We start from the raw sequence: 24,824 nt of genomic DNA, 5'->3' as shown, positions 1-24,824 counted from the left end.
CCTCATGAGCTGACCACAAATTTTAAAAAAGTAATAATAATCATTTTGAAGGTGTCAAATAAGTTGTCTTCTCTTATTCTACATGACAACAATGACCCATTTCTTGATCAGATTGTGAGATGCAATGAAAAGTGGATTTTGTACAACAATCTGCAATGACCAGCTCAGTGGCTGGACCAAGAAGCAGCTCCAAAGCTCTTCCCAAAGCCAAACTTGCACCAAAGAAAGGTCATGGTCACTGGTGGTCGGCTGCTGCTCTGATCCACTACAGTTTTCTGAATCCCAGTGAAACCATGACATCTGAGAAGTATGCTCAGGAGATCGATGAGATGCACCAAAAACTGCAATGCCTGCAGCCGTCATTGGTCAACAGAAAAGGCCCAATTCTTCTCCACAACAACGCCTGACTACACATTGCACAATCAATGCTTCAAATGTGGACTATGAAGTTTTTCTTCATCTGCCATATTCACTTGACTTCTCACCAACTTGACTCCCACTTCTTAAAGCAACTTTTTGCAGGGAAAATGCTTCCACAACCAGTAGGAGGCAGAAAATGCTTTCCAAGAGTTCCTTGAATCCTGAAGCACAGAGTTTTACACTATAGGAGTAAACAAACTTATTTCTCACTGGCAAAATGTATTGATTTAATGGTTCCTATTTTAATTAATAAAAATGTGTTTGAGCCTAGTTATGATGATTTAAAATTTATGGTCGGAAACTGCAATTACTTTTGTGCGAACCTAATATTTAAAACTGTGGACATGTTTCAAGTGCATTTTCACTTCGAAAAGATACTGGCAATTCTTAAATCAACAACAAATATCAGATTTAGGATTTGCCTACTAGAAAGAATAATTTTTGCTTTCTTTCTCTCATGACAATCTAGGGTAATTTATCCCTCTAAAAGATCTAAGCTTCTACTTTTGTAATCCTAACCTACACAAAGCCTGTAAATAGGAGTAGTTTACAACACTTATATTTAACCTTTTGACTATATTTATTTGCAAATTTATCTATGACATAAGATATTTTACTATAAAAAAAAACTATAGTTTAATATTTCACATTGCTTATTTTTAAATATTGCTTTCAAATATTTCAAATATTGCTTATTTTTAAAAAGTGTGAACCCGTCTGCATTTGCGTTTGAAATTGTGGTTCAATTGAATTTGTGTTTCATTTAAGTGCCAGGTAGTAAGTTTGGATTATACTCTTTAGAAATCAGTCAAAAAAGCAATTTACCTGAATATATGCCCTACAAACTAGAGTTCACCTTTCTTATCAAACTCCATTCTAGAGAAAGCTGTCTCAAAAGTTGTCTTCATGCAACATTTATCGGTCTTAAAAAGGAATAACATTCTGATACATGCCATAATATGGATGAAGCTTGAAAACAATATGCTAAGTGAAATAAGGCAAACGCAAAAGGACAATATTGTATGAGTACACTTATATGAGGTACCTAGTATAGACAAATTCATAGAGACAAAAATTAGAAATAGTGGTAAAAAAAAAAAAATGGTTAGCAGAGACCGAGGGGAGGGAGGAATGAAGATTTATTGTTTAACAGGTACAGAAATTCAGTTTGGTAAGATGAAAAAGATTTGGAAATGGATACTTCAAGATGGTTGTACAAACAATGTGAATGTACTTAATGTGATGGAATTTTATACTTAAGCCTGGTTAAAAGGGTAAACTTTGTTATACATATTTTACCAAAATTTTTAAAAAGCTTTTCCTCATGGATCCAACAAGTCCATCCAATTCATATTCATGTTTGACTCCTCAAGAGTAACTAATCACATCTGTTATGGCCTTTGGGTGAAGTGAAATGAAATGAAAATTGCTCAGTCATGTCCGACTCTGCAACCCCAGGGACTATATAGCCTGCCAGGCTCCTCTGTCCTCTGGTCTGGAATTCTCCAGGCCAAAATACTGGAGTGGCTAGCCTTTTCATTCTCCCAGGGATCTTCCCAACCCAGGGATCAAACCCAGGTCTCCCACATTGCAGGCAGACTCTTTACTGTCTGAGCCACCAGGGAATGGCCTTTGGGCAGTGGCATTTCTTGTTTTTTAATTAAAGAAAATTTAATTGAAGGATAATTGCTTTACAATGTTGTGTTGGTTTCTGCTGTACCACAATGCAAATCATTCATAATTATATATGTATCTCCGCCCTCTTGAGCCTCCCTCTCCCCTCCTATCCCAACTTTATAGGTCATCATGGATAGTTTTCCTACCACTGGGTTTAAGAAGTCTTTTTTTTTTTTTTTTCCCCTGGAAAAATCCTCTAAATTGAGGCACTGAAGAAAACTTGAAAATTATACTGAGAGTGGTAAGAACTTCAGTGAAAAGCAAAAGCAGATTCCTCAAGAGTCCCACTGCTTTACCACTGGCTGGTCCGGCCAGGTTTACCCTGGGCCAGTCAACACCCCAGGTTGGATGGCATCACCGACTCGATGGACATGAGTTTGAGCAAGCTTTGGGAGTTGGTGATGGACAAGGAAGACGTGTGCTGCAGTCCATGGGGTCGCAAAGAGTCAGACACGACTGAGCGACTGAACTGAACTGAGTCAGCAGCCATGATCCTGACACCGGCATAAAATGGTGCTAGGGATATAGGAAACTGGTGCTGGCCATTAGCTCTCTACCCTGGGCTAACAGAATACCGGCTTTCTATCTGAATGCGTGCCCCTGCCAACACTGAGATATTTCTGAACTCCTTCTAATGAGATATGAACTCAAGTTTAGTCTCCCTAAGCCGCGGCTCCTGGGCCTCACCCAGCTTGCCTTTCACTGTTGCTATCTTAGCAGACCTGACTCCTGATTTAGCCTTCCCACATTCCATCTGTCACCAGTTCTGCAGTTTCTTCCTCCACATCGCTCTCTTCATCCCCTTGAATCCTAATTCAAGCCCTGGCAATCCTCTCCTAGGCCTTATTACACGGCTTTTGAGAGGGCACGTTTTTGAAGAATGAAAAAGCATGTTTCTTTATGAGGCAGACCCAAGATGTAAATTAGCCAAATTAACATACTCTGTGCCTACAAAGAAGGAAAACTAATATATATCAAGTACCTACTATGTATAAAGTAATATGCCAGTTATTTTCAGACCTCCTAACAAGTTTATGAGAGAAGGCGTTATAATTATTTTTAAATAATATTCTCAGTACAGAAACTACTTGACTGTAGCTGTGCTTACTCTTCAGGAAGCACACTAGATCTTAGTGGCAAATATTACAGAGATAGAGTTCTATCTGAGGCAGATGCCAGCTTGGCTCACTGTCAATCAGTCTTCAGATTTCCTCACTCCTGGGTACTTCTGTTCAGTCACCCAAGTTTAATATTTGCATAGTCAAATCCTTCTCTACATCTTCGCCAGCATAGCTTATTCTTGCCTCCATGCTCATCAGTTCTGCACCTTTCTGAGTACAGTGTACAGAGAAGTACCTGGGCTTGTCTCCTGGGCTTCCCTCCCTGCCAGCCATGTTTCCAGCTCATCTATTAATAAAATCCCACTCCTCCCATATTACTGCCCATATTCTATTCTCTGGAAGTTAGAATTGGCACTAAAACTCCTTTTCCAAGTCATGTGGGTATTTAGTAAATTTTAGCCACTTCTTAATCTTCCCAGGTGGTGCTAGTGGTCAAGAATCTGCCTAACAATGCAGGAAACGTAAAAGACACGGGTTTGATCCCTGGGTCAGGAATATCCCCTGGAGGAGGAAATGGCAACCCACTCTATTATTCTTACTTGGAAAATCCCATGGACAGAGGAGCCTGGAGGGCTACAGTCAGTCCATGAGGTCAGCAAGGAATCGGACATGACTGAGTGTCTGAGCACAGCCACTTCTTAATTATCCATAAAAACTGGGTAGAAGTTCGAATAGGAAAAATCCATATTTAAGACAAAAATATACATTTAACTGAGAGTATTGGTTTCCTTCCTTTAGTGTGACTTCACTCTGTGAGGAAGTGAAGCAGCCTCACTGGGTTTCATCTCCACTCTGGGTTTCATCTCCACTACTAGGGAAAAGGCCCAGAGGCAAGGGAAGTCACAAGTATTGTGAACCCACGAAAAACAAGGCAACTCACTGATGCTCCTCTTGGTATTTTTCAAAAAATAGCCAAAAAATTGGCTAAATCTTTCCTTAGGTCTAAGGCTGCTGTAAGCAGTATACTTTTCCAGTAGGTGGCAGTATTTTCTTTCTTCAGCTTAAATAGAATTCAATTCGCGTCAAGGTTTGTCGGTTTTGTTTTTTAGTTTTACTATTGAGTTAGTAAACTGCAGGTGACAATAATTAATGAAAGTGACTTTTCCCACTTTCTTTAAAAGAAAAAAACCACACTCTTGGAGGCTTCCGGAAGCCCCAGGTGGGCAATTTCTGTTTGGTTGCAATTGATAGCAAGGTGTATACTGAGACAGACTGTGCTGGAAGCCTTTCCCCATTTTCTGATAGCGATTATTACTACGTACTCAGTTCAGTTCAGTCGCTCAGTCGTGTCTGATTCTTTGCGACCCCATGAATCGCAGCACGCCAGGCCCCCCTGTCCATCACAAACTCTCGGAGTTTACTCAAACTCATGTCCATAGAGTCTGTGATGCCATCCAGCCATTTCATCCTCTGTCATCCCCTTCTCCTCCCGCTTACAATCTTTCCCAGCATCAGGGTCTTTTCCAATGAGTCAACTCTTCCCATGAGGTGGCCAAAGTATTAGAGTTTCAGCTTCAGCATCAGTTCTTCCAATGAACACCCAGGACTGATCTCCTTTAGGATGGACTGGTTGGATCTCCTTGCAGTCCAAGGGACCCAAGAGTCTTCTCCAACACCACAGTTCAAAAGCTTCAATTCTTCGGCACTCAACTTTCTTCACAATCCAACTCTCACATCCATACTAGCTAGTGATAATAACGTTTTGGAGAAAATACTTCAAGATTTCCTGACTCTGTAATAATAAGACAAAACAAAATTAAAACACTGACTCTAGAATTCTTGTTTTGGGAGCAAAATATTAATTAAATTATGCAGATACCTTTCCTGGCTGGCTAATAACGAGCTTAAGAAAATTATTCACATACCCTTTTTTAATGGTAACACCTAAATTTCTGCAGCTCCACAAGACCTTTCACTACCCCAGCAGATGGTTAGGTGCAGTCACGTGTCTCACAGGATCTAAATGGTGCAGAAACTAGGTTTGAGGGAGGAAGGAAGAAATAATTGAAAATCCAGGGACATATGCTGGAGTTAAAGAAGGAAGTGTTAAATCCGTGGATAATATCTCAGACACTTTATCTTCAAAAATACTGTATTAGCAAGAGTAGAGAGGCTGGATTTGAAGCATGCGTTTCACAAATGTCTCAGAAGTACACATAAAGAAAGCCACAGGTTGCTGGAGAAATGTTCAAGGGCTCAGTGTTCTCACTTAAAATATGGGGAATAGTCTGGATTTGGTCACCAAGTCCTCTTGTGCATATTCAATTAATGCTAGAAGATAGAGAGATTTTTAGGTTTTAGGGTATTTGTAACCAGTTCTCTACTCTGGAGACTAGCCGAGGCCACCTTCCCATACCTCCTTGTGCTGCCTGGCCTCAGAGCTGCCCCCCCACCCCACAATCCCACCCCACCCCCTGGTGTGCGCGGCGAGGCCCTCTGAAGCCCTGCCCGGCCCAGGCCTCGCGCACTCTGCAGGGCCAGGTGAAGGCTGCCCAGCCCTGCGACGACGCAGACGCGCTGACAGGTGGCCTCGCCCGCCTCCCTGCCGCCCGCGGCGGCCCTCCTCTCCGCTCCAGGCCCGCAGCCGCAGCCAGCGCGCCAAGCATAGTTTCCCGGCTGGCCCCCAAAGTCGGGCGGCTTCCCCAGGGGAGAGCTAGGCCCCAGAGGGGCCGGGGCCGCCCACAAGAGTAAAGGACATCTGAGGTCCGGCCCGGGCGAGGCGTGAGCAGCCCGGGAACTTCTCGCGCTCACAGGACATGGGCCGCAGGAGCCTGGTGCCCAGGCACTTCCAGCCCTGCATACGACCCCTCGGCCTCCTCCGCCCTTGGGTTCTGCGACCCCCGGAACCCGTCCACAGCCCCAGCGTCCTTGACCCCAGGTCTCTGCCACCCCCGGGCCCCAGTAGGGCCGAGGGGTCACCGGAGTCGGCGCACCACATTCCCAAGGACGAGCGGCCGGTGGCAACACCGCCCCCGCTCAAGCGCCCTCCGGGTCCTGCCCCGCCCCCGGCGGTCCGCACTCCGGCTGCTCAAGCGCCCTGGCCCCTCCAGAACAGGCCGGCAGCAGAGGGCAGGAATTCACTTGGACCCCTCCCCTTCCCCAAACTTCTTCCCTCTCCGCCCCGCCGTTCCTCCAACCCGACCCCTCTGCGCCATCTGGCTCCTCCCTCTCCGCTCCCCTCCCCTTTTCTGGTCCCCACTTAGGAATCCACCTCCCCCCACCCCACCCCCGCCGCCGGCCGGGGCCGGGGATCCTCCCCCGGCTCCCCCCGCGTGCCGCCGCCGCCGCCGCCCGGGTTCCTCTCCCCCCGCTCGGGCGCTCCCTGCCAAGCCCATGATGTAATGGTGTATGTTAATCAGTAGCATGTGGGGAGCTCCGGCTCGGGCGGCTCAGTCCTCCGCGAGCCTACACTGGAGGCAGCAGGAGCGGCGGCGGCGGCGGCCCGAACCCGCAGCGCCGCACTCTCTCCGCGCCGCCCGCCCCGACGGCATGGCCCGCAGCCCGCGCTCCGGGCGCCCCCAACCTCGCTGAGAGCCGCAGCCGCCCCGGACCCGCGCGTGGGGCCTCGAGCCGCCGGGATGAGCCGCTCCGAGGTGAGCGCACTCTCTCCTACGCCCCAGGCCGGGGGGCCCGTGGTCTCTGGGTCCCCTTCCAGGGGGGCCTTTCCCCCGCCTCCGCTCGAGAAGTTCTGGGAACAGGGAGACGGGGGTGCTGAGAGCGAGCCGCCCCTCGAGGGCTGGCCGAGTCGCTGGGCTCTCTCTTCTTCGCCTCTGGCGGCCACCGGGACAGGGTTAGGACCGGGGAGCCCTCGAAACCGAACTTTTCTTCTTCGCGGTCGTTCGGGGGCGTGTGCCGGCGGCGCGGAGCCGCAGTCCCCACGGAACCGCCCTGCCCGCCGGGGGAGGCAGTGTTGTGGGCGCCGACTGTCTCCGCGCTCGGCGTGCGCCCGTGGCCGTGCCGACTTCGGCCTGGGACGCGCGGGCCAGGAGCTGGGCCGGCCGGACCCGCCCGTAGGCGGCGGGAGCTGGGGCAAGATGCCTACAGCACACACACGCGTACACACACACACACACACGCATGCACACGCACGCACACATCCGATCGCTCAGGGCGACGCGGACCCTCAGAGACCTCCCGGGTGGGCTGGAGCCGAGCGGCGCGCGGGAGCCGAGGCTCCGGCTGCGCCTCTGCCCGCTGGGCGCTGAGCTCTGGGTGGGGAGAGTTTATTTTTGTCTCGAGCTGCTGCCGCGGCTGCTCACAGCCTAAATCCAGAGGGGCGCCTGGCGGTGGAGATGCTGGCTGTTGCTGTAGATGGAGCTGCAGCCGTTCGGCTGCTTCTCCGAGAGGAGGAGGAGGAAGAGGTGGCGGAGGAGGAGGAGGGAGAGGAGGAGGAGGAAGGAACTCGGGCTGCCGCGCCTCCGCCTCTGCTTTGCATTAGCCCCCACCCCCACCCCCGCGCCCCTTCGCAGCCGCAGTGCAAGTTTTCTGCGCGAGGAAGATCTGTTGCTGGTGCGGGCGTTTGCAGGCACAGCCCCCGAGGCCACCCCGGGCGGGGTGTGTAGGGAGCACTAGCCGTTCGCAGCGGCAGCAACAGGAAGCCGTGCGGTCTTCCTCACGCACCTGGGAAGGAGGCTTCTTGCCTTTCCCAGAACGAGAATAGCTCCTCTCCAGCATCCGGGTGCGGAGGGGGCGGCCGGAATTTGGGAGACTAAGACCCCGCGGCGCGCCCCCCTCCGCCCCCTCAGATGCACTCGCTTCCCCGGCGCGCTCCCTCGCTGGCCGAGGTCTCACTGCAGCCTTTTCTCTCCTTCCAGTGGTGATCGCCACTCGGGAATGCAGGTGTGAAGGGTCCGAGCTGCTGCCCAGCGGGGAAGAGACCCCAGGACGCCGGAAATCACCATCCCGAAGCTGCGAGAAGAGGGGAGGGGGAAAGAGAGCCTTCTTCATTCAGTTTGTGTGCCTTGTGGGGAAATTTTTTTTTAATCGTTATTTTTTTTTTAAAAAGAAATATTTCCGTGCTACTGTCTGTCATCATCTCTGGGGAAATCAGCCAGAACCACCAGAACGTAACTGAAACCAGACGAGAGAGGCAGGAGCCGAGGCAGTACCTGCAGCGTCCGGGCACTAGAGCCACCTTGGAACGGGAACGCGTCTCCGGCGGCCGCGGGGCTGCGGCTCCGCCAAACTTTGGGGCGGGCGGGGCGGGCTGGGGCGCCCCGGGGGCTTTGTAGACTGAGGGCCGCCCCCTAACCATGATGTTTCGCGACCAGGTCGGGGTGCTGGCGGGCTGGTTTAAGGGCTGGAACGAGTGCGAGCAGACCGTTGCGCTGCTGTCGCTGCTCAAGCGCGTGAGCCAGACCCAGGCCCGCTTCCTCCAGCTCTGCCTGGAGCACTCGCTGGCCGACTGCGCCGAGCTGCACGTCCTCGAAGGCGAGGCCAACAGTCCGGGTAAGTGCGCGGCCGCCGCGGCCGTCCCGCGGTCCGGGTTCCCCTCCCCACCCCCAACCACCGCTGCCCAGCCTGGGGCCTGGCCCCGCCCCCGATCGCCGGTCCTTGGGGACCGAACCCCCGCGGCCCCCGGGTCCTTGGCATCTCCCCCGCAAGCCGCCCGCGCCCCAGGCCGTGCCGCCCACTTACCTCCGCTGGCAGCTTCGGGGTTTTTTTTTGCCCACTGTCAACTCCTTCAGTCCATTCCGTGTGGTAGCTACGGTAGCATGAATGATTGATTTTTCTCTCATGCAGTTTCCTGGGAAATAATTAAGTCAGGTCACGTAGAGTCTGGATTTTCTGGGCTATTTTTCTTTCCTCCTTTTGGGCAACGTGGCTCTTTGGATTTCAGCAACACATGAAGAAGCCTGAGACTGCCCTTCAGAAGCTGAGCTTTGATTAGACTGTATGAGGAATATATGAAAACCCAATTTTACATTCATTTTTTTTCTCCACCGATATTCCAATTTTAGAGCTCTGTTTTCAGAATAATTTGTAGGTGATGCTACAGACTATTAAAATGATATTTGCATTTCATGTACTACGTGGTTACACTTAACTCTCACGACTTTATTTATATTGATACGCATCTTATAGAAAGGGTCTCATAGGGAGCAAGCATGAAATCAGGGTCTTTAACGCTTTTGTCAGGAAACTTTACTGACCATAACAGAATTGTTTCTTATTACCCTGCTAGTGTATTTACAGACACCTCAACTAGTATAGAAAGTGAAGGTACTGAGATATATTCAGCAGTTTGCTATTTACTAGCATGGGTGGTGACAGACTGGAATTATATCCGGGGCTGGGGGTAGGGGGTGAGGATGGGGGTTGGGGAAAGGTCTGTTGGTTGTAATTTGGGATGGGGAAATTCTTTAGTTCATGCTGCCGCAGGAGGGTGAACAGAGCCCCCAGTGTTTATGCAGAGAAAAGAATGCAGGGTCCTCTTCCAGCTGTTCCATGTTAGAGCCGCCAGCCTGCAAGACTCAGCAGAGGTCTGGGCTGCCATTTGATGACAAGGTCCAGTTCAGGGCAGCAGGGCCTGGGAGACACCAAAGTGAGTGTGCTGGTGGGAGTGAGTGTGCTGCAAGAGGGAGGCTGGTCTGCTGCGCACTCCTCCTCCCTGGTGTGGTGTTCACAATGCTGGATACAGGAGGATGGGATGTTTCCATATATAGAATCATAGGCTGGCAGTGACCACTGGAAATCTTCACAGGCCTTTTCCTGACCAGACAGGACTGCACCCAAGGGATCCAGGGCTGCCTAGTATGGTGGGCCAATCCGAGGGAAAGCCCACATGGCCCCGGGGGATTCAGCCTGAACCTAACAGCCCACCCTGGGTGTTACTCACAAGGGTGGCCTTGGCAGAGCCCCCTTCCCCTTCATTTCTATCTTTGTAAATAGCTGGAGGACCAGCCTTCTCATAAGGGTGTGGAAACATAACTAGGATAACTGATGACCTACTCTCTTTACTCCCATTCTCAATGTGACAAGGTAGCCTGGATCACCTGCTTGGTTTTGCTTTCTCAGGTTTGATGAGCAAGGTTATATAAACTTTAAGTGCAGTAATTTATGTTGCATGCTTGACCTCAGTGCTTGTAGGGACTGTTTAAAACAATGATATTAACCTTTAGGTTACTCACACGTTAGAGCAACCATTTTCCCCTTTGAGTAAAAGAGAAGACTTTTCCCAGTATAGCAGTCATCAGTTTAGTAAGTGAAGTCAATAGATGTGTGAAATTAAAAAGAAGTTTCTTAGCCTAAGTATCTAATGATTTAATAAACTGGGAAAAAATTGAACTTCTGTCAGTTAAAAAAAATCATTTGGTAATTTTTCCCCTAAATTTTTTTTAACCATATTTACTTGTGTAAGCTCCCTCCTGTTCATGATGCTAAATGCTGTAAATATATGAAACTGTAACTATTATGTAACATAGGGACCATTTTCCAGCTTCTGGATTAATCTCTCAACCTGAATATTTTGCTTCCTTGGAAACTTTGCATTTGTTTTGTTGTTTGGCAAGTACAGAAATTCATTAGTGAGGTCATGTGATAGTTTGGTTTACATCTGCATTAGGAAGGGGATCATAAAGAGCAATAAGATTTGTCACAGAATGCCTGAGTCTGGAGCACAGCTCTCTTAAGTATCTGGAACCTAGCCAAGAACCAGGAAAGGGGCAAATATGCCTACTCAGCAACTGAAATAGATGGCGTAAAGTCTGGGAGAATACTTCAGACCCTCTTTCGGAACTTCCTTTTATTTTAAATAACGGTCCTAGCTTTTTTTTCTTATCTGACAAATGATCCATGACAAATATACGGGTAGTACAATTTAGAATGGGGTGAGGAGTTGCTGTAACCAACAGTGAAAACTGACCCCTGACAATTTGACAAGTAGGAAATAGAAAAATTGTAACTTTAAATATAAGAATTGGGAGCAAAAGCCCTGAAGGTTTGGGAATATTAGGTTAGGGAATCTCAACTGGTCTTTCAGACATTACTTTGTAATTAGCTAAGTCCATAATTGCTATTTACCATTAATGAGAGTGAAGGACCAAAAAAATGACCAAAAAAGATACATTTTTAAATATGTTCTTTCGGAAGGAAGGGAAATCTGCCATAAACATTGGAAATATTAACACTCAAGGTAATTAACCTCCGAAGCTCTTTTGGAGCTTTACATAAAGCTATTACCCATTCAGAAAACTAGGCTGTTAGAATGACTCATTCATTGGCTGGCTGATTTTTCCTATACCAAAATCCTCATATATCACTTACCTTATTTTGTAATCATGAGTTAAACAAACACACGTATTTCTTCTGGTGTTGAGAGATTTTAAAACTTGATAAATGAGAATGAAATTCATATCTGGGGCTTGATCTCAGTATAACAAAATTAGTGTACACTTTGTTTTCTCCAGGACTAACTTTAAATAGGGAAATAATCCTTCACATTAAACATGGTTTATTTGAAATCTGTGGAATGTATTTTGATACTAACTTTCTGTTCTTTTAAATTTAGCATTTATTGAGATTCTAGAGGTTCACTGGTTCATCCTTTGCCTCAGGTTCATAGTCATCAGAGATCCAAAGACATCCTTTAGTTAGTCCTTATGGATGTGTGTTTCACTCTGGATTTAGTCAGTGGTTACTGGTCATGATCAGCTCTCTGAGATAAGAGATTGCTTCTAGAACCCTCATAACCTCAGAGACGTGTCCTTCAGCCACCAGCCCAGGTTACAGGTTAGCATTGTGATTTCTGAACAGTCTCAGTATATAGATGACTGTTTCTGATGCTAAAATGTCATCTGATACCTAAAAATGGAACCTGTTGACTTTACTTGCAGTTCTTCAAAGAAAAATAGATTCTATGGCACTGGTGTATGACTTTTGTCATTTGAACTTGAAATATATTTTCCAGTGGAAATAGTGTAATAAATGGAGATTCACAAGTGAATCCACAGACTTACTAACAAAGCAGTTCATATTTTGTGGAGAAATTGCATGTTTATAAATAAATGGCAAAAGGATTGTTACTGTATTTATAAATAAATACAAGAGAAAAGACTACCTGAAATGGTAATGTTGGAGATAAAACTAATTGTGGAGAATAAAAAGGACTTGTGGGTGTATTTATTCTCTTTAGAGGATAAAGATGTTAATTCTATGATTTTTTTATGATTTTTGGTTTCTGTAGTAGAGGTATGCTGCATCTGAGTTGATTTTTTAAGTCAAAATTGAGTAAAAGGAAAGCAGAAGAGTATGGGCTTTCCTGATGATATTTCCTGGATAAGATCTTGTTTGTAGTTCTTTCGCTTTTTCATTCAACAAACATTTACTGACTGCCTACTACTTTCCTGGCCTTGTGTCATGCAGTGGAAATGCAAAGGTAACTTGCTATATTCCAGTGCCTGGTCCATGGATACCCAGTGTTAAGTAAATGACTAATACCGTATCACAGGTGCAGAGGCATAGCAATAAAAAGGGTGGTGGGGTGGGGATTCTGGAAACATTATGAACATACAGGTAATTGCCTGAGGGAATCAGGGAAAACCCCACTGCAGAGGATATAGCTTGAGCTGAATTTTGAAGGGTGAATAGGAGTTGGTTTAATATGTAAAGAGGATTGTAGAGAGCAGGCATGAAGCTGTTTTCCAAGCAGAAGAGATAGCATTTATAGAAATGTTGTCTTATGAAAGGGCCTGGTTGTGTGTAAGAAATAATGAGTTCTTAGTGGTTAGAAGACTGTAGAATGCTGGGCTGTAAGAGACAGAAGTTAAAACAGAGGTGATGTTTGTGCAGGACTTTGCAAACTAAGGAATTTGACTTGATCCTGCAGAGATGATAGAGAACCCAAGAAGACTTTTAGGCACAGGTGTCCTGAGAATGAGGAAAGAGGAAGAGAGTTAAAAGATGAAAGAGGGGTTTGTGTGTGTGTGTACAGTTTTGGGAAAGCTTTCTGATGTATGCATGATTTTCTGAAAGGCGAACATGGGAGAAGTGAGGCAGATTTCCATTCTGGCTACATGGTGGTGTCATCAGCCCAAGGCAGCTTTGTTGCCCTCAGCATTGCTGTACTGGAGAGAAGGAAGGGTTGAGATAGTGAGGAAAAGAAGGTATTATCAGGTGGCCATTTATTTATATCTATAGGAGGGAATATGTCTAGAGGATTCCTAGAGTATGAATGTTGAAATCAATCAGACTAGGCTGGTCAATTAATTTCTGAGTCTTTGTTGCAATTCATTTGTTGTCATATCTGACCTTGTGGCCCCATGGACTGCAACATGGCAGACTTCCTTGTCCTTTACTGTCTCCTGGAGTTTGCTCAAATTCATGTCCCTTGAGTTGGTGACGCTAACTATCTCATCCTCTGCCACCTGCTTCTCTTTTTGCCTTCAATCTTTCCCAGCATCAGGGTCTTTTCCAGTGATTCAGTCAAAGTAGTAGAGCCAGTGAGTGGCCAAAGTAGTAGAGCTTCAGTTTCAGCATCAGTCCTTCCAATGAATTTCAGGGTTGATTTCCTTTAGGGTTGATTGGTTTGATCTCCTTGCAGTCCAAGGGACTCTCAAGAGTCTTTTCCGCACCACAGTTCAAAAGCATCAATTCTTCATTGCTCAGCCTTCTTATGGTTTCACTCTTACATTCATACATGACTACTGGAAAAACCAGAGCTTTGTATGGATTGTCTGTAGAAGGGAGCTAACAAAACTTCGTTATTGTCTGTAAGCTACTTGTTAACAATTCAGTGAGGACCTATTCTTTCCCCCAGGTTTAAATTTTCCTGTATTAATATGAAATTTATGTAAATAATGTTTTCCTAAATAAGACATCTTTTATTTAAAGGATTATCTGGAAGAGATCGGAGATGACTTGGAACCCTGAAATGATACATCTACTTCATTCCACTTCCTATATTTTAGATGGCACTAGTGGTAAAGGACCTACCTGCCAGTGTAGGAGACGCAGGAGACGTGGGTTCAATCCCTGGGTCGGGAAGACCCCTTAGAGTAGGAAATGGCAACCCACTCCAGTATTCTTGCCTGGAGAATCCCATGGACAGAGGAGCCTGGCGGGCTACAGTCCATGGGGTCACAAAGAGTTGAACACTACTGAAGTGACTTAGCACACAGCACTTTGTTCCACCTCCTATATTTTAGCTGTATTGTTCTATTCTGTATCATTATTGATGTTCAGTCACTAAGTCATGTCTGACTGTTTGGGACCCTATGGACTGCAGCATGCCAGGCTTCCCTGTTCTTCACATGAGTTTGCTCAAACTCATGTCCATTGATTCAGTGATGCCATCCAACCAGCTCATTCTTGTCGCTTGCTTCTTCTCTGGCCCTCAATCTTTCCCAGTGTCAGGTTGGGTCCTAAAAAACACAGCACTGAAATCAATTTTCTCAAATAACTTGTCAACACTTTTCCCCTTTAGTTGGTGAACATGAAAACGAGAAATCGTTTTATGAAATGAAATGTACAGGGACTTTATGTCTGAAACATGTTTTACTTTGAGTGTTGTAATTTTCTTTCAGTTGGTCTGGGATGACAGGGAGCAGGTCACACACATTTGTGATCTTGTGAATAAGTTGGATTTGGTTGTTTAGCTTGGATGCTCAAAGGCTTCAGCAGATGAGTATGTGTTATAAACAGGTCCCATCAAAGCAACTAGAAGGCAGACAAACTTAACAGCAGTCAAATTGGTTTGTTTATGTTTAAATAAACAAATGAGAGTGAAATGAGTGTCAGAAGCGCTGAGAAGTAACTGAAAACTCCCCAGTATATCATGCAGAAGCTTAATTCTAATATGAATTGACAACACTAGAGAAGAAAAAAATACCTCTCTTCCTTGACCTGAGGAGAAATTTGGAGGTTTTCATCCATGAGGGAAGTGCCTTATGTAGTTCATTTGCTAGGAAAAGTGTGGTGCTCATAAAAATCCTTTTTTTCTTTTAAACATATAATTACTTTGAGTTTTTAGCCTGTTTCTTCCTTTCCATCTTTTCAAATCATTCCTTCCAAGGCTGAGTTCATCCGAGTCATATAGATTAAGACGCAGAATCAGACGTCTCCTCTGAGCTATTTTTTGCTTCTGTGGAAGCCGCCTGAGGCAGGAATCTCCTAAGGAAAGCAGAACTTTCGGAAGAGAAGCCAAGCTTTCTCTCGAGGTTAACTAGTCAGGGTATGGGCCTTGCCCTGAAGCCTGCCCCGCAAGAGCCAACTTGGAGCACAGAGGAACCTGCTGCTTTTATGTAGGAGCATTTCATTCCTTGGGCTTCCCTGATGGCTCAGACGGTAAAGAATCTGCGTGCAATGCAGGAGACCTGAATTTGATCCCAGGGTCGCAAAGATCCCCTGGAGAAGGGAATGGCAACCCATTCCAATAGTCTTGCCTGGAGAATTCCATAGACGAAGGAGCTGGGCGGGCTATAGTCCATGGAGTCATAAAGAGTTGGACTCAACTGAGCGGCTAACACTTCACTTCATTTCACTCCTTAGGACTCTTAAGCTAGTTCTAGGGTTTTGTTCTCACCAAGGTACCATCATTTTAATACAGTTTTCCTTGCCTTGGTTTACCAGGGGGATAAAGGCAATCAAATGATTCAGTGGCTTCTTTTATACTGTAGATAAAACTGTTAAATAGTACCTGGAGAAGAGTGTCTGGTAAGAAACTGTGGGACCGAGTTCCTCAGTACACATAATTCACCAAGTCTTGCAGCCGAGTGCTGGGAGCTGTGTCCAGAGGTGAAATAGATGTGATGGTTCCCCTCAGGGATCTTACACTTGAGTTGTGGAGGTAAAACAATGTGTAATATATACAGATGATCCCTGACTTACAATGGTTTGAGTTAGACAGTTTTTTGACTTTATGACTCAAAAAGCAATGTGCATTCTATAGAACTCATTCTTGGAATTTTGAATTTTGATCTTCTTCCAGGCTAGTGATCTTTCTATGTTCCTCTCTGGTGATGCCGGGCAGTGGCCGCCCCCAGTCAGTCACACAATCACCAGAGAAAACAACCAATAGTCTTACAACCATTCTGGACCCATTCTGGTTTTCACTTTCAGTACAGTATTCAAGAAATTACATGAGATATTTTCAACATTTTACTGTAAAATTGGCTTTGTGTTGGATGATTTTGCCTAATTGTAGGCTAATGTAAGTGATTGAGCACATTTAAGTGGGCAAAGCTATGCTAGGTGGGTTAAGTGTACTGAATGCCTTTTCAACTCCTGATGGGTGTATCAGGATGCAGTCCCGTTGTAAGCTGAGGAAGATCTGTATATCTAATGACTAGACCATAAAGAGTGGCTAACTTCTGTGTTTCCAATGAGAGAACAGAACTGGACTCCAGTGAAGGGGAGGGAACAGGATGGTTGGGTCATCTAAGAAGTAACGGATGAAAGATGTAAACTTGAATTGGTTATTTGGAACACGTAGCTTTAGAGCTTATGAGATTCTTGCCTTTTTAGTATCTTTAATGAGCGTTTCATTAAGAAAACCACACATATAGGAGGTGTCCGCTGGGCCATGTAAGGGGCAGGCTTCCTGGGCCTTTGAAGGATGAGTTGGAGTACATTAGAAAGAGGGGAGCATGGTGCCTATTGTCCATCAGGAATATCTTCTTTAATGGAAGAAGGAGCAGTCCAAACACTTCTCAGATTTCTAATATATTTAAAGGAAGAAAAGAATACATCAGCTCACCCCAAATTTTTATCCCCAAAATTGCCCATTAAAATTATGAGACTTAGTTTTCTTGGCTTCTTTCAGTAGAATACTTTAATATGTTACTTTGATTAGAACTAGCATTAAGAAGAAGCATCTTAAACACTTACAGGAAAAGATTAAGTGTCTTAAACCAGTTTCCAAGATGTAATGTGCATACAGATTGCCTGGGGATCTTGTTAAACTGAAAATTCTTACTGAGGAGGTCTGTAAGGGGCCCTGAGCGCCTGCATTTCTAGTAAACTCGCAGATGATTCTGCTGCCGCAGGTCTGTGGACCACACTTTGAGTAGAAAGATCATTGTCTATTAGAGGTGAAAGGTAATTTAGAGGTAATTGGTACATTGGCTTTCAAGTTTTATGGATGAGTTTCACAGATTTTTGTTTGCAAATGAAAATTTATGTGAAACCTTATGGGAAGTTGATGGTTTCCACCTCCCAAACCCCATCTCCACCCCCAACACTAACTTTCCAAGGAGCAGTTTGAAATCCCTGATTTCCCCAAGCTCAGAGACAGTTGGCCTAAATTGAGTCTGGGATCGAGGGAGGCAGAGCTGGGCTCTGTTGCAGCATTTCCCGAGCTTTTTGGCCATGCCCCTGCTGGAATTTCCAGGCATTCTAATGGTCAGTGTCTCATGGAAAATGAGGCATCAGGAAAGATTCATTTCTTGCTGATGCTATGGACTGTCAAGTTGAGCTGGAAAGAGCAGGAGTGTTAATCCCAGAGACCGGATGGGAGAGATCTCTTCCTACTTCCCCAGCATACTCCTGCAAAGCGCAATCATCGGAATTTCTGAGACAGCTTATCCTGATCTGTCAGTAGAATTCAAGTGTTTGTGTGCACAGCATAAATACATATAGAATATGGACTTTCATTGTGTACATTTCTATCTGAGTTAGTATGTGCACCAAATATGTGATTTAAATACGTGCCTAGAATGGCAATGCAAAAACCACTTTTGGATTTCTGGAGTTGTAAAGGAATAAGAGGGGACTCATCAGAAGCATCCATAAGTAACGATGTCTCTGAGAAAGAGAAATGGAGGGAAAAAGCAAAGTCTGTACCTTGTAAGGATACGTGAGGTCAGCAGTGATTTTGTGGGAGATACCAGAAGAATATCTGGAACTTAATGCGTGAATATTTGGATGAGGAAGTAGGAGGCAGCCTGGTTTTCCTAAGAATAGGAAGACTGGGTCATGGAGAACTCATGTCATTTCCCTTTTGATGGGGGAATAGGAAAGGAAGAGAGATAACATTTTTATTTACGGAGACTTCTGTATTCTGAGCAGATTACAGGAATTCTGGTAGGTATCCCGTATCTAAGTATCAGCATAGCCTTTGACAAAGCCCCTTAACCTCTTGGTGAGTAAAATGGAGACCTGGGGGCTGGATGAGAGGCTAACTGTGTGCACTTAGAGTGACCTCCGTATCATGTTGGCCTTACAGGAGGTCTTTGGTGCTGTGCCTGCCTTGGGGCTCACTTGTCCTTCATCCTTATTCCTGTTGACTGTGACTTAGCCTGGAGTCCCTAAGAAAGCAGAGTCCAAGACAGTGGCTGGCATGCAGGTAGTTTATTTTGGGCAGTGATCCTAGGGAAAGGCGGGGTGAGGGCTGGGGAGGAGAGAAACAGGGAAGGAGGGGAAGCTGGCACAAGCCTGTGTGATCAAGCCAGTCACTGTCGTGAGCTCTGGGGACCTTCTGAGGAGCCAGGCAGTCTGTGCCTCAGAAGGGACAGACATGGTGGGTATTTTATCAATGGGCTCCCCTCTCCTTGGTCAAGAGCTGCCTCAGGGCACTAAGTCCTTGCACTTAGAGGTTTGCACACATGCGAGTGCTGGCCTTTTCCACAGTGTCCCAGCTCTGGTGTCGGAGGACCCCCAAGGTGGAGAGCTGGAGAGAAGTGGTTTGACGGAGGTGGGGTGCTGTTTGGTTACAACTGCTGGAAGCTGGTGGCCACAGCAAGGACGGAGGGTGTAAACTGAGCTGAGAAGGTGTAGTTATTAAATATGTGAGTGGACCCAGAGGGGTAGCTCAGACCTTGATGACAGAATCATGATCCAAAACATTAGGATATAACAAGAGGGCTATAAGACTTCTAAGTAAGATGGGCTCCTATTTCTTGAGCACCTGCTCTGTGCCAGGCACTTTGCTGAATTCTTTGCATACATTATCACATTTATTCATCCCGCAGCCCTTTGAGATGAGGTAGAAACTGTCTTTTTTATGTTGGTCAGGGAAGAAACAGGCTTCAGAACTCCTCCATGTGCTTCTCCTCTGCAGGGACACAGTATGTATTTCTTTAGAAAGAACACGTGGCCTCTTAGTGACCTCCAGAGTCCCTTCTAACCTTAAGATTCTATGACTTCTGTGAATCAGGAATAAAGATAAGAAAACTTATCCAAAACTGTCTAGAGCTGAGGAGAAACAGAGAGAGAGAGAGAAAATATGAGTAAATGAATGAAATAGTGAATGAGCGAGGGTGGTTTTAAAAGTCTTCTTCAAGTGATTTCCAGTATATTCCTCCTGGGCTACAGATTTGTGGTGCTTTGTTTAGAAAATACAAAGTAGAGGGATTTTCTGTTCTTTTTTAAAGTAGGCATTGAGGTGAGGCTAAGTCACTATGAAGACTAGGGTCCCCACAATTAAAAAGAGACGCAATGAACCCAGTTCAGTCTCATTTCTTTTGGGTCACACAATAAGAGTGATAAGTTCTGAGTGTGTCCATCCTTTATTAGCAAAGTAAATCGTAAATGCAGCCTATGTCTCCAAATCTTTTTTGTTCTCTCTGTGTAGTTCTAAAAGTGACTAGAGGGGAGTTTCCTGGTAGCCTAGTGGTTAGGGTTCTAGGCTTTCACTGCTTTGGCCCCAATTCAATCTGTGGTCAGGGAACTGAGATCCTGCAAGCCACATGACACTGTCTAAATAAATGAATAAATAAAAAGTGACAATAGGATATTCTTTGTGTGGTAATAGAGACCTTTTATCCTCCCGCTCTTTTTTGTATGTCAGGCACTGTGCAGATAGCTATATACACACACGACTATCTTTAATTGTTGAGTAGATGAATGATATGAAGATGCAGAACTAATGGTTGTGAAAATTAAATGCAATTTATTGTAATAATTAGGTGATGTGCTTATTATTACTGAGAGTCCAGCACATAGTAAGTGCTTAATAACTGGTTTCTTTTCTTTTTTTATTGGAGTATAACTGTTTACAGTGTTGTGTTCATTTCTGCAGTACAGCAAAGTGAATCAGCTGTGTGTGTACATCCCCCATCCCACCCCTCTAGGTCATCACAAAGCACCGACGGAGCGCTGGCTTAATACCTGGTTTCTGAATTATTATTATTTTGTGTATACATATGTATATTAAGCAAGGTAGCATAATACTTTGTAGATAATACAAAGTAGCATAATACTATCTATATAATGCAAAGTAATATAATACTGTGTATCTAATAAAAAGTAGATTTTGTCTCCATTTTACAGTTGAGGAAACTTAAAATGTGCTGAGAACACCAAGGTGTTTGTGATCTAAAAGCCCTTGTTTAATGCTTGCCACTGTATGAATGCTGTGGATCTTTTCCAGTTCTTGGATAAATAAAATGTTGATGTTTAAAAGAAAAGTACTTAAGGATATTTAATGGTAGTTCTAGTAACATTTTATAAATTCAGTATTGGAAGAATTCTTTTCAGCTTGTCCATTTTAATGTTCCTCTTATTTATCGCATTTTAATCCTATGTAGCTTGATATGGCTCAGCTTCTTTTTTCCTCTGGCATTTAAAAAAAATTAAGTAAAAGGCATTGATTCAAACATTTCCCTTCCTATTAGGAAGATTCATGGGACGGGAGGCTTTTACTGCCTCTCTCTGAACAGGCAGGACTTGGGGAAGGAAACAGGCTCGGCAAGCTGCAGAGAGGAAAGGATGAGGAATGTGTTATCTAATAGCTCGTGACATCCTTGACTTTGACAAACTAGGCAATTGATGAGCTGGGTCAGGATCTCCTTAGGATTTGGAATTGGGCAAAGCACCAACTTGAGGGCTGTAAATTAAAACAAGCTCTCCCGTTGTTTGTAAATGGTAGACATTTTCTGAAGATTAGTTTAAGAAAACATACATTATAGTTGGTCTAAGAGTGAGTTCTACTTATTTCATTTTCTAGCAGCATAAAATTAAGAAGGTGGAAGAGACCTTATCTACTCCAGCCCCTCTGTTGAAGATTTGATAAGACTAAGGTCAGCTAAGGGTACCTGCTTGTAGGGAAGGGCTGTTGTTCCACCCAGTTGCTTCCTGACCATCTACGACCTAGACCTTGGTCTCCCGCAACTTTCCCACGACTGAGTCGGCCACCATGGACACCACATTGAATGACTGTGCTGGGCACGGAGATGTTCTGTTTATTTGATTGTCAAAGACATTGGTTATTGGGATGGTCTCCTTCCTCTAAGTTGTTTCCAGACTCCGCTCTTTTTTGTTTCTTTACTCACCATAAAGCACAGATTTGTTTTCATTGGAGAATGATTAGCACTCATATTTTGAAATGGCAGAGAATTATAGTGTAGGAAGGTTTGGCTTTATTTTGGCATGTTTTTATCACAGTTCCGGTAATGTCCTCTTGGTTTATGCAGGATCTGACTCAGCCACTGGCGTTACCCTAAATCCCAGCAGAGAACTGGGTGTCATTTCATGACTGCCCCACTACTTGTAGGAGGGATTTCATTCACTGGCTGGTGGAGCAGTTCCTTTGCACGAAGGTGTGGTGGAGCAGCCGAGACTTGTCCTGAGAATGTCTCCTGACCCCTCAGGGCTCACTGGCACCCTGCAGACACCTCCTTTAGAGCACTTGTCACAAGTCCTTGTCATTGTTCACCCTCCAGACTGCTCTGTGTCTTAGTAACTTTAAGCCTCCAGCACCGAATATTGGCTTCCCTGTGGCTCAGATGGTAAAGAATCTGCCTGCAATGTGGGAGACCCAGGTTCGATCCCTGGGTCAGGAAGATCCCCTGGAGAAGGAAATGGCAACCCACTCCAGTATTCTGGCCTGGAGAATCCCATGGATGGAGGAGCCTGGAGGACTACAGCCCATACGGTTGCAAAGAGTCGGACACGACTGATCAACTTCACTTCACCAAATATTGTGCCTGGACTTAAGTGGTTTTGGTACATTTTTGTTGAAAAAATGGATAAGTAAATACAGAGAAATTGAACTCAAAGCCCTTGTCCATATGGGGCTTACATCTTGGATGTGAGAAAAATCTAATTGCTTAAAAGTTGAATAGTAAAACAGAGCAAGGTGATAATCCTAGTGCTGTTACCAACAGATACAGGATAAAGGCCAGATAAGAGAAATAAATGTAGTTATTTTGCAGTCCCTTAACAGAAGATATACAGTATCATCTTGGTATCATCACTTAGAAATGTATCACTGTGTAAAAATGGTTTAAACTCTCTGAGCCTCAGTTTCCTCATCTGTGAAATGGAGTTACCTCTACAGGAGTCACAGGGCTATTACCAGAGTGAAGTGGGATCATGTATGTGTAAAGTACTTTGTAAGCTGCAACCTGTTATAGAAATGCCAGGTGACGTTCTGAAATGACCAATTGAAACAATAGGATAAAAAATTCAGAGCGTATAATACAGGGAGCTCAACCTGGGACTCTGACAACTTAGAGGGGTGGAATGGGCTGGGGTTGGAAAGGAGGTTCAAGAGGGAGGGGACATATGGATACTTATGGCTGATTCACATTGTTGTATGGCAGAAACCAACACAACTCTGAAAGCAATTATCCTCCAATTAAAAATAAATTTGAAAATACTATGTGTAAAAGAAATTCAGGAAGGTAGGAGTTTAAAAGATCCTGGAAAAGATAACGTTGGGTTCTTTTTCAGAATTTTTGCTTGTTAGCAAGAGCTGAAATAATCACATGGTTCTCTTAATGAATACCAGACACCTCTGGGCCTGGACCAAGGCCTGGATATGATGATGGTTCAACTGGGACTTGTAGCTGATGGCCCAGAGTCCCCACAGGTTAGCCTGGCTGTAGCTTGTCAAAGTTCAATTTGTGTCCACTTTCATCTTTTTAATTGATTAGATCATTGAGTGCATTCTCTTCCACTATGAAGGACTTCAGATGTCAGTGTTGAAGAATTTCTTTTGAAGGAACTTATATAAAATGCCGTGTGGTGACCGCTGTATTCTTGCCTGCAGATATTCTGGTGTGAGTGTTCATGGAGCCACTGAAAACATGCCACAGAGGTTCTGTACATTAATTGGCAGATCTGAATTCTTTAAAAATGTTGATAATTCAGTTTTTGTTTAAGTTTTATTATTATAGAGGTAATTTTTTTGGAAAAGTTATTATCCAGCTTAAAACTATGCAGGAGGAAACCGTTGAGTATTTTTGCATATCTCAGCTAAACAAGCAAATAATTATGCTCTGCTTTTTATTCTTTAATGTTATCTTCACCTTTCCCTTTCATTGAACAAGTGTTAGTTGGAAATGAACAGTCTTTTACCGTTGTCCTTGTTTGTTGGTTTTTTTTTAAACAAAACTTCCCTATTCTCACATTTTTCTTTCACTGGCAGAATGAGCTGTGTTAGCAAATTTTCCAGATTATTGCGGTATTTGCAGAGTACAGTTAAAATATTGAAATTGTGAGCTGTGAGATCAAAGTTGGACCTTGTGTGTGATTCTGATATCAAGGTGCTGATACATTACACAGAAATCACCATGGTGCAGTAGTTTTGGTAGGAATAATCTGGACAAGAATTGCTGCTGCTACTGGTTTTCTTTAAGATACTCCGGCATTTTCATTGAGAGAAAAATGTTCCTAGGGTTAAAATAGGAAATGCTGGGGTGTTTTGTTGAACTCCATAGGAGGTAAAATGGCTAGTGGTGTTCAGGAGCTGCTCAGTTCTTGGACAGAGCAGATTGTGTGTGTGTGTGTGTGTGTGTGTGTGTGTGTGTGTGTGTGTGTGTGCGCGCGCGCTCAGTTCTTGGACAGAGTAGATTGTGTGTGTGTGTGTGTGTGTGTGTGTGTGTGTGTGTGTAGACAAATCAGGAGGTGCCTTCCCGTCTCTCTCTGCACATGACCAGCTCAGCACTTAGCACACTGGCTTGTAATTACTGTATTAGCTGAGGAATGGTTCCAGAATAAGGGAAGCTACAGAGATGACAACGAAACGCACGTGCGGTTTTGGACTGGATCCTGGATTGGGAAAAAATATTGCCATAAGGGATAGTATTGGGACAATTGATGAAATTTAAATGTGGGCTCTAGTTAACTGTGAATGAGTTGAGTGAGTGAAAAATTGCTCAGTTGTATCCGATTCTTTGAGACTTCATGGACTATAGCCCGCCAGGCTCTTCTGTCCATGGAATTCTCAAGGCAAGAATACTGAAGTGTGTAGCTATTCCTCTCTCCAGGGGTTCTTCCTGACCCAGAGATTAAACCTGGGTCTTCTGCATTGCAGGCAGATTCTTTACTGTCTGAGCCACCTGGGAAGCCCCTGTTTACTATAGGGGATAATATTATATTACTTTTAAATCTTCTTAATATTATCCTTATGCTTTGATCACATCAGAAAATATCCTTATTATTAAGAGATGCATACTGATGTCTTCAGGGGTGAAGGGACATGATGTCTGCAACTTATTCTCAAGTGGTTGTCATGTGTGAAGTGACACAGATTAAGAATTGGTGAATCCAGGTGAAATGCACCTTCCCTAGTGGCTCAGGTGGTAAAGAATCTGTCTGTAATGTGGGAGACCCAGGTTCGATCTCTGGGTCAGGAAGATCCCCTGGAGAAGGGAATGGCAACCCACTCCAGTATTCTGGCCTGGAGAATCCCATGGATGGAGGAGCCTGGTGAGCTACAGTCCATGG

General features: G+C 44.8%; 1 protein-coding gene across 3 annotated transcripts in view; it reads left to right on the top strand.

Annotated features, from left to right (window-relative positions):
* Nucleotides 1-6,685: 6,685 nt before the first annotated feature.
* The window catches only part of SAMD4A (sterile alpha motif domain containing 4A), a 221,637-nt gene continuing 203,498 nt past the window's right edge, over nucleotides 6,686-24,824 (top strand). For 2 of the 3 annotated variants that reach the window (XM_061157014.1, XM_061157011.1), the window contains exons 1-2: nucleotides 6,686-6,811; nucleotides 8,033-8,666. In XM_061157014.1, coding sequence (XP_061012997.1) covers nucleotides 8,471-8,666 — 196 coding nt within the window. In that variant the 5' untranslated portion in view covers nucleotides 6,686-6,811; nucleotides 8,033-8,470. Of the gene's footprint in view, nucleotides 6,812-7,717; nucleotides 7,897-8,032; nucleotides 8,667-24,824 lie in introns of those variants that run through there. The other variant, XM_061157013.1, reaches the window with a different exon arrangement.

Source organism: Dama dama, chromosome 12, assembly GCF_033118175.1.
Source record: "Dama dama isolate Ldn47 chromosome 12, ASM3311817v1, whole genome shotgun sequence".
NCBI classification, from domain to species: domain Eukaryota; kingdom Metazoa; phylum Chordata; class Mammalia; order Artiodactyla; family Cervidae; genus Dama; species Dama dama.
This window is presented reverse-complemented; position numbering and strand designations above follow the sequence as displayed.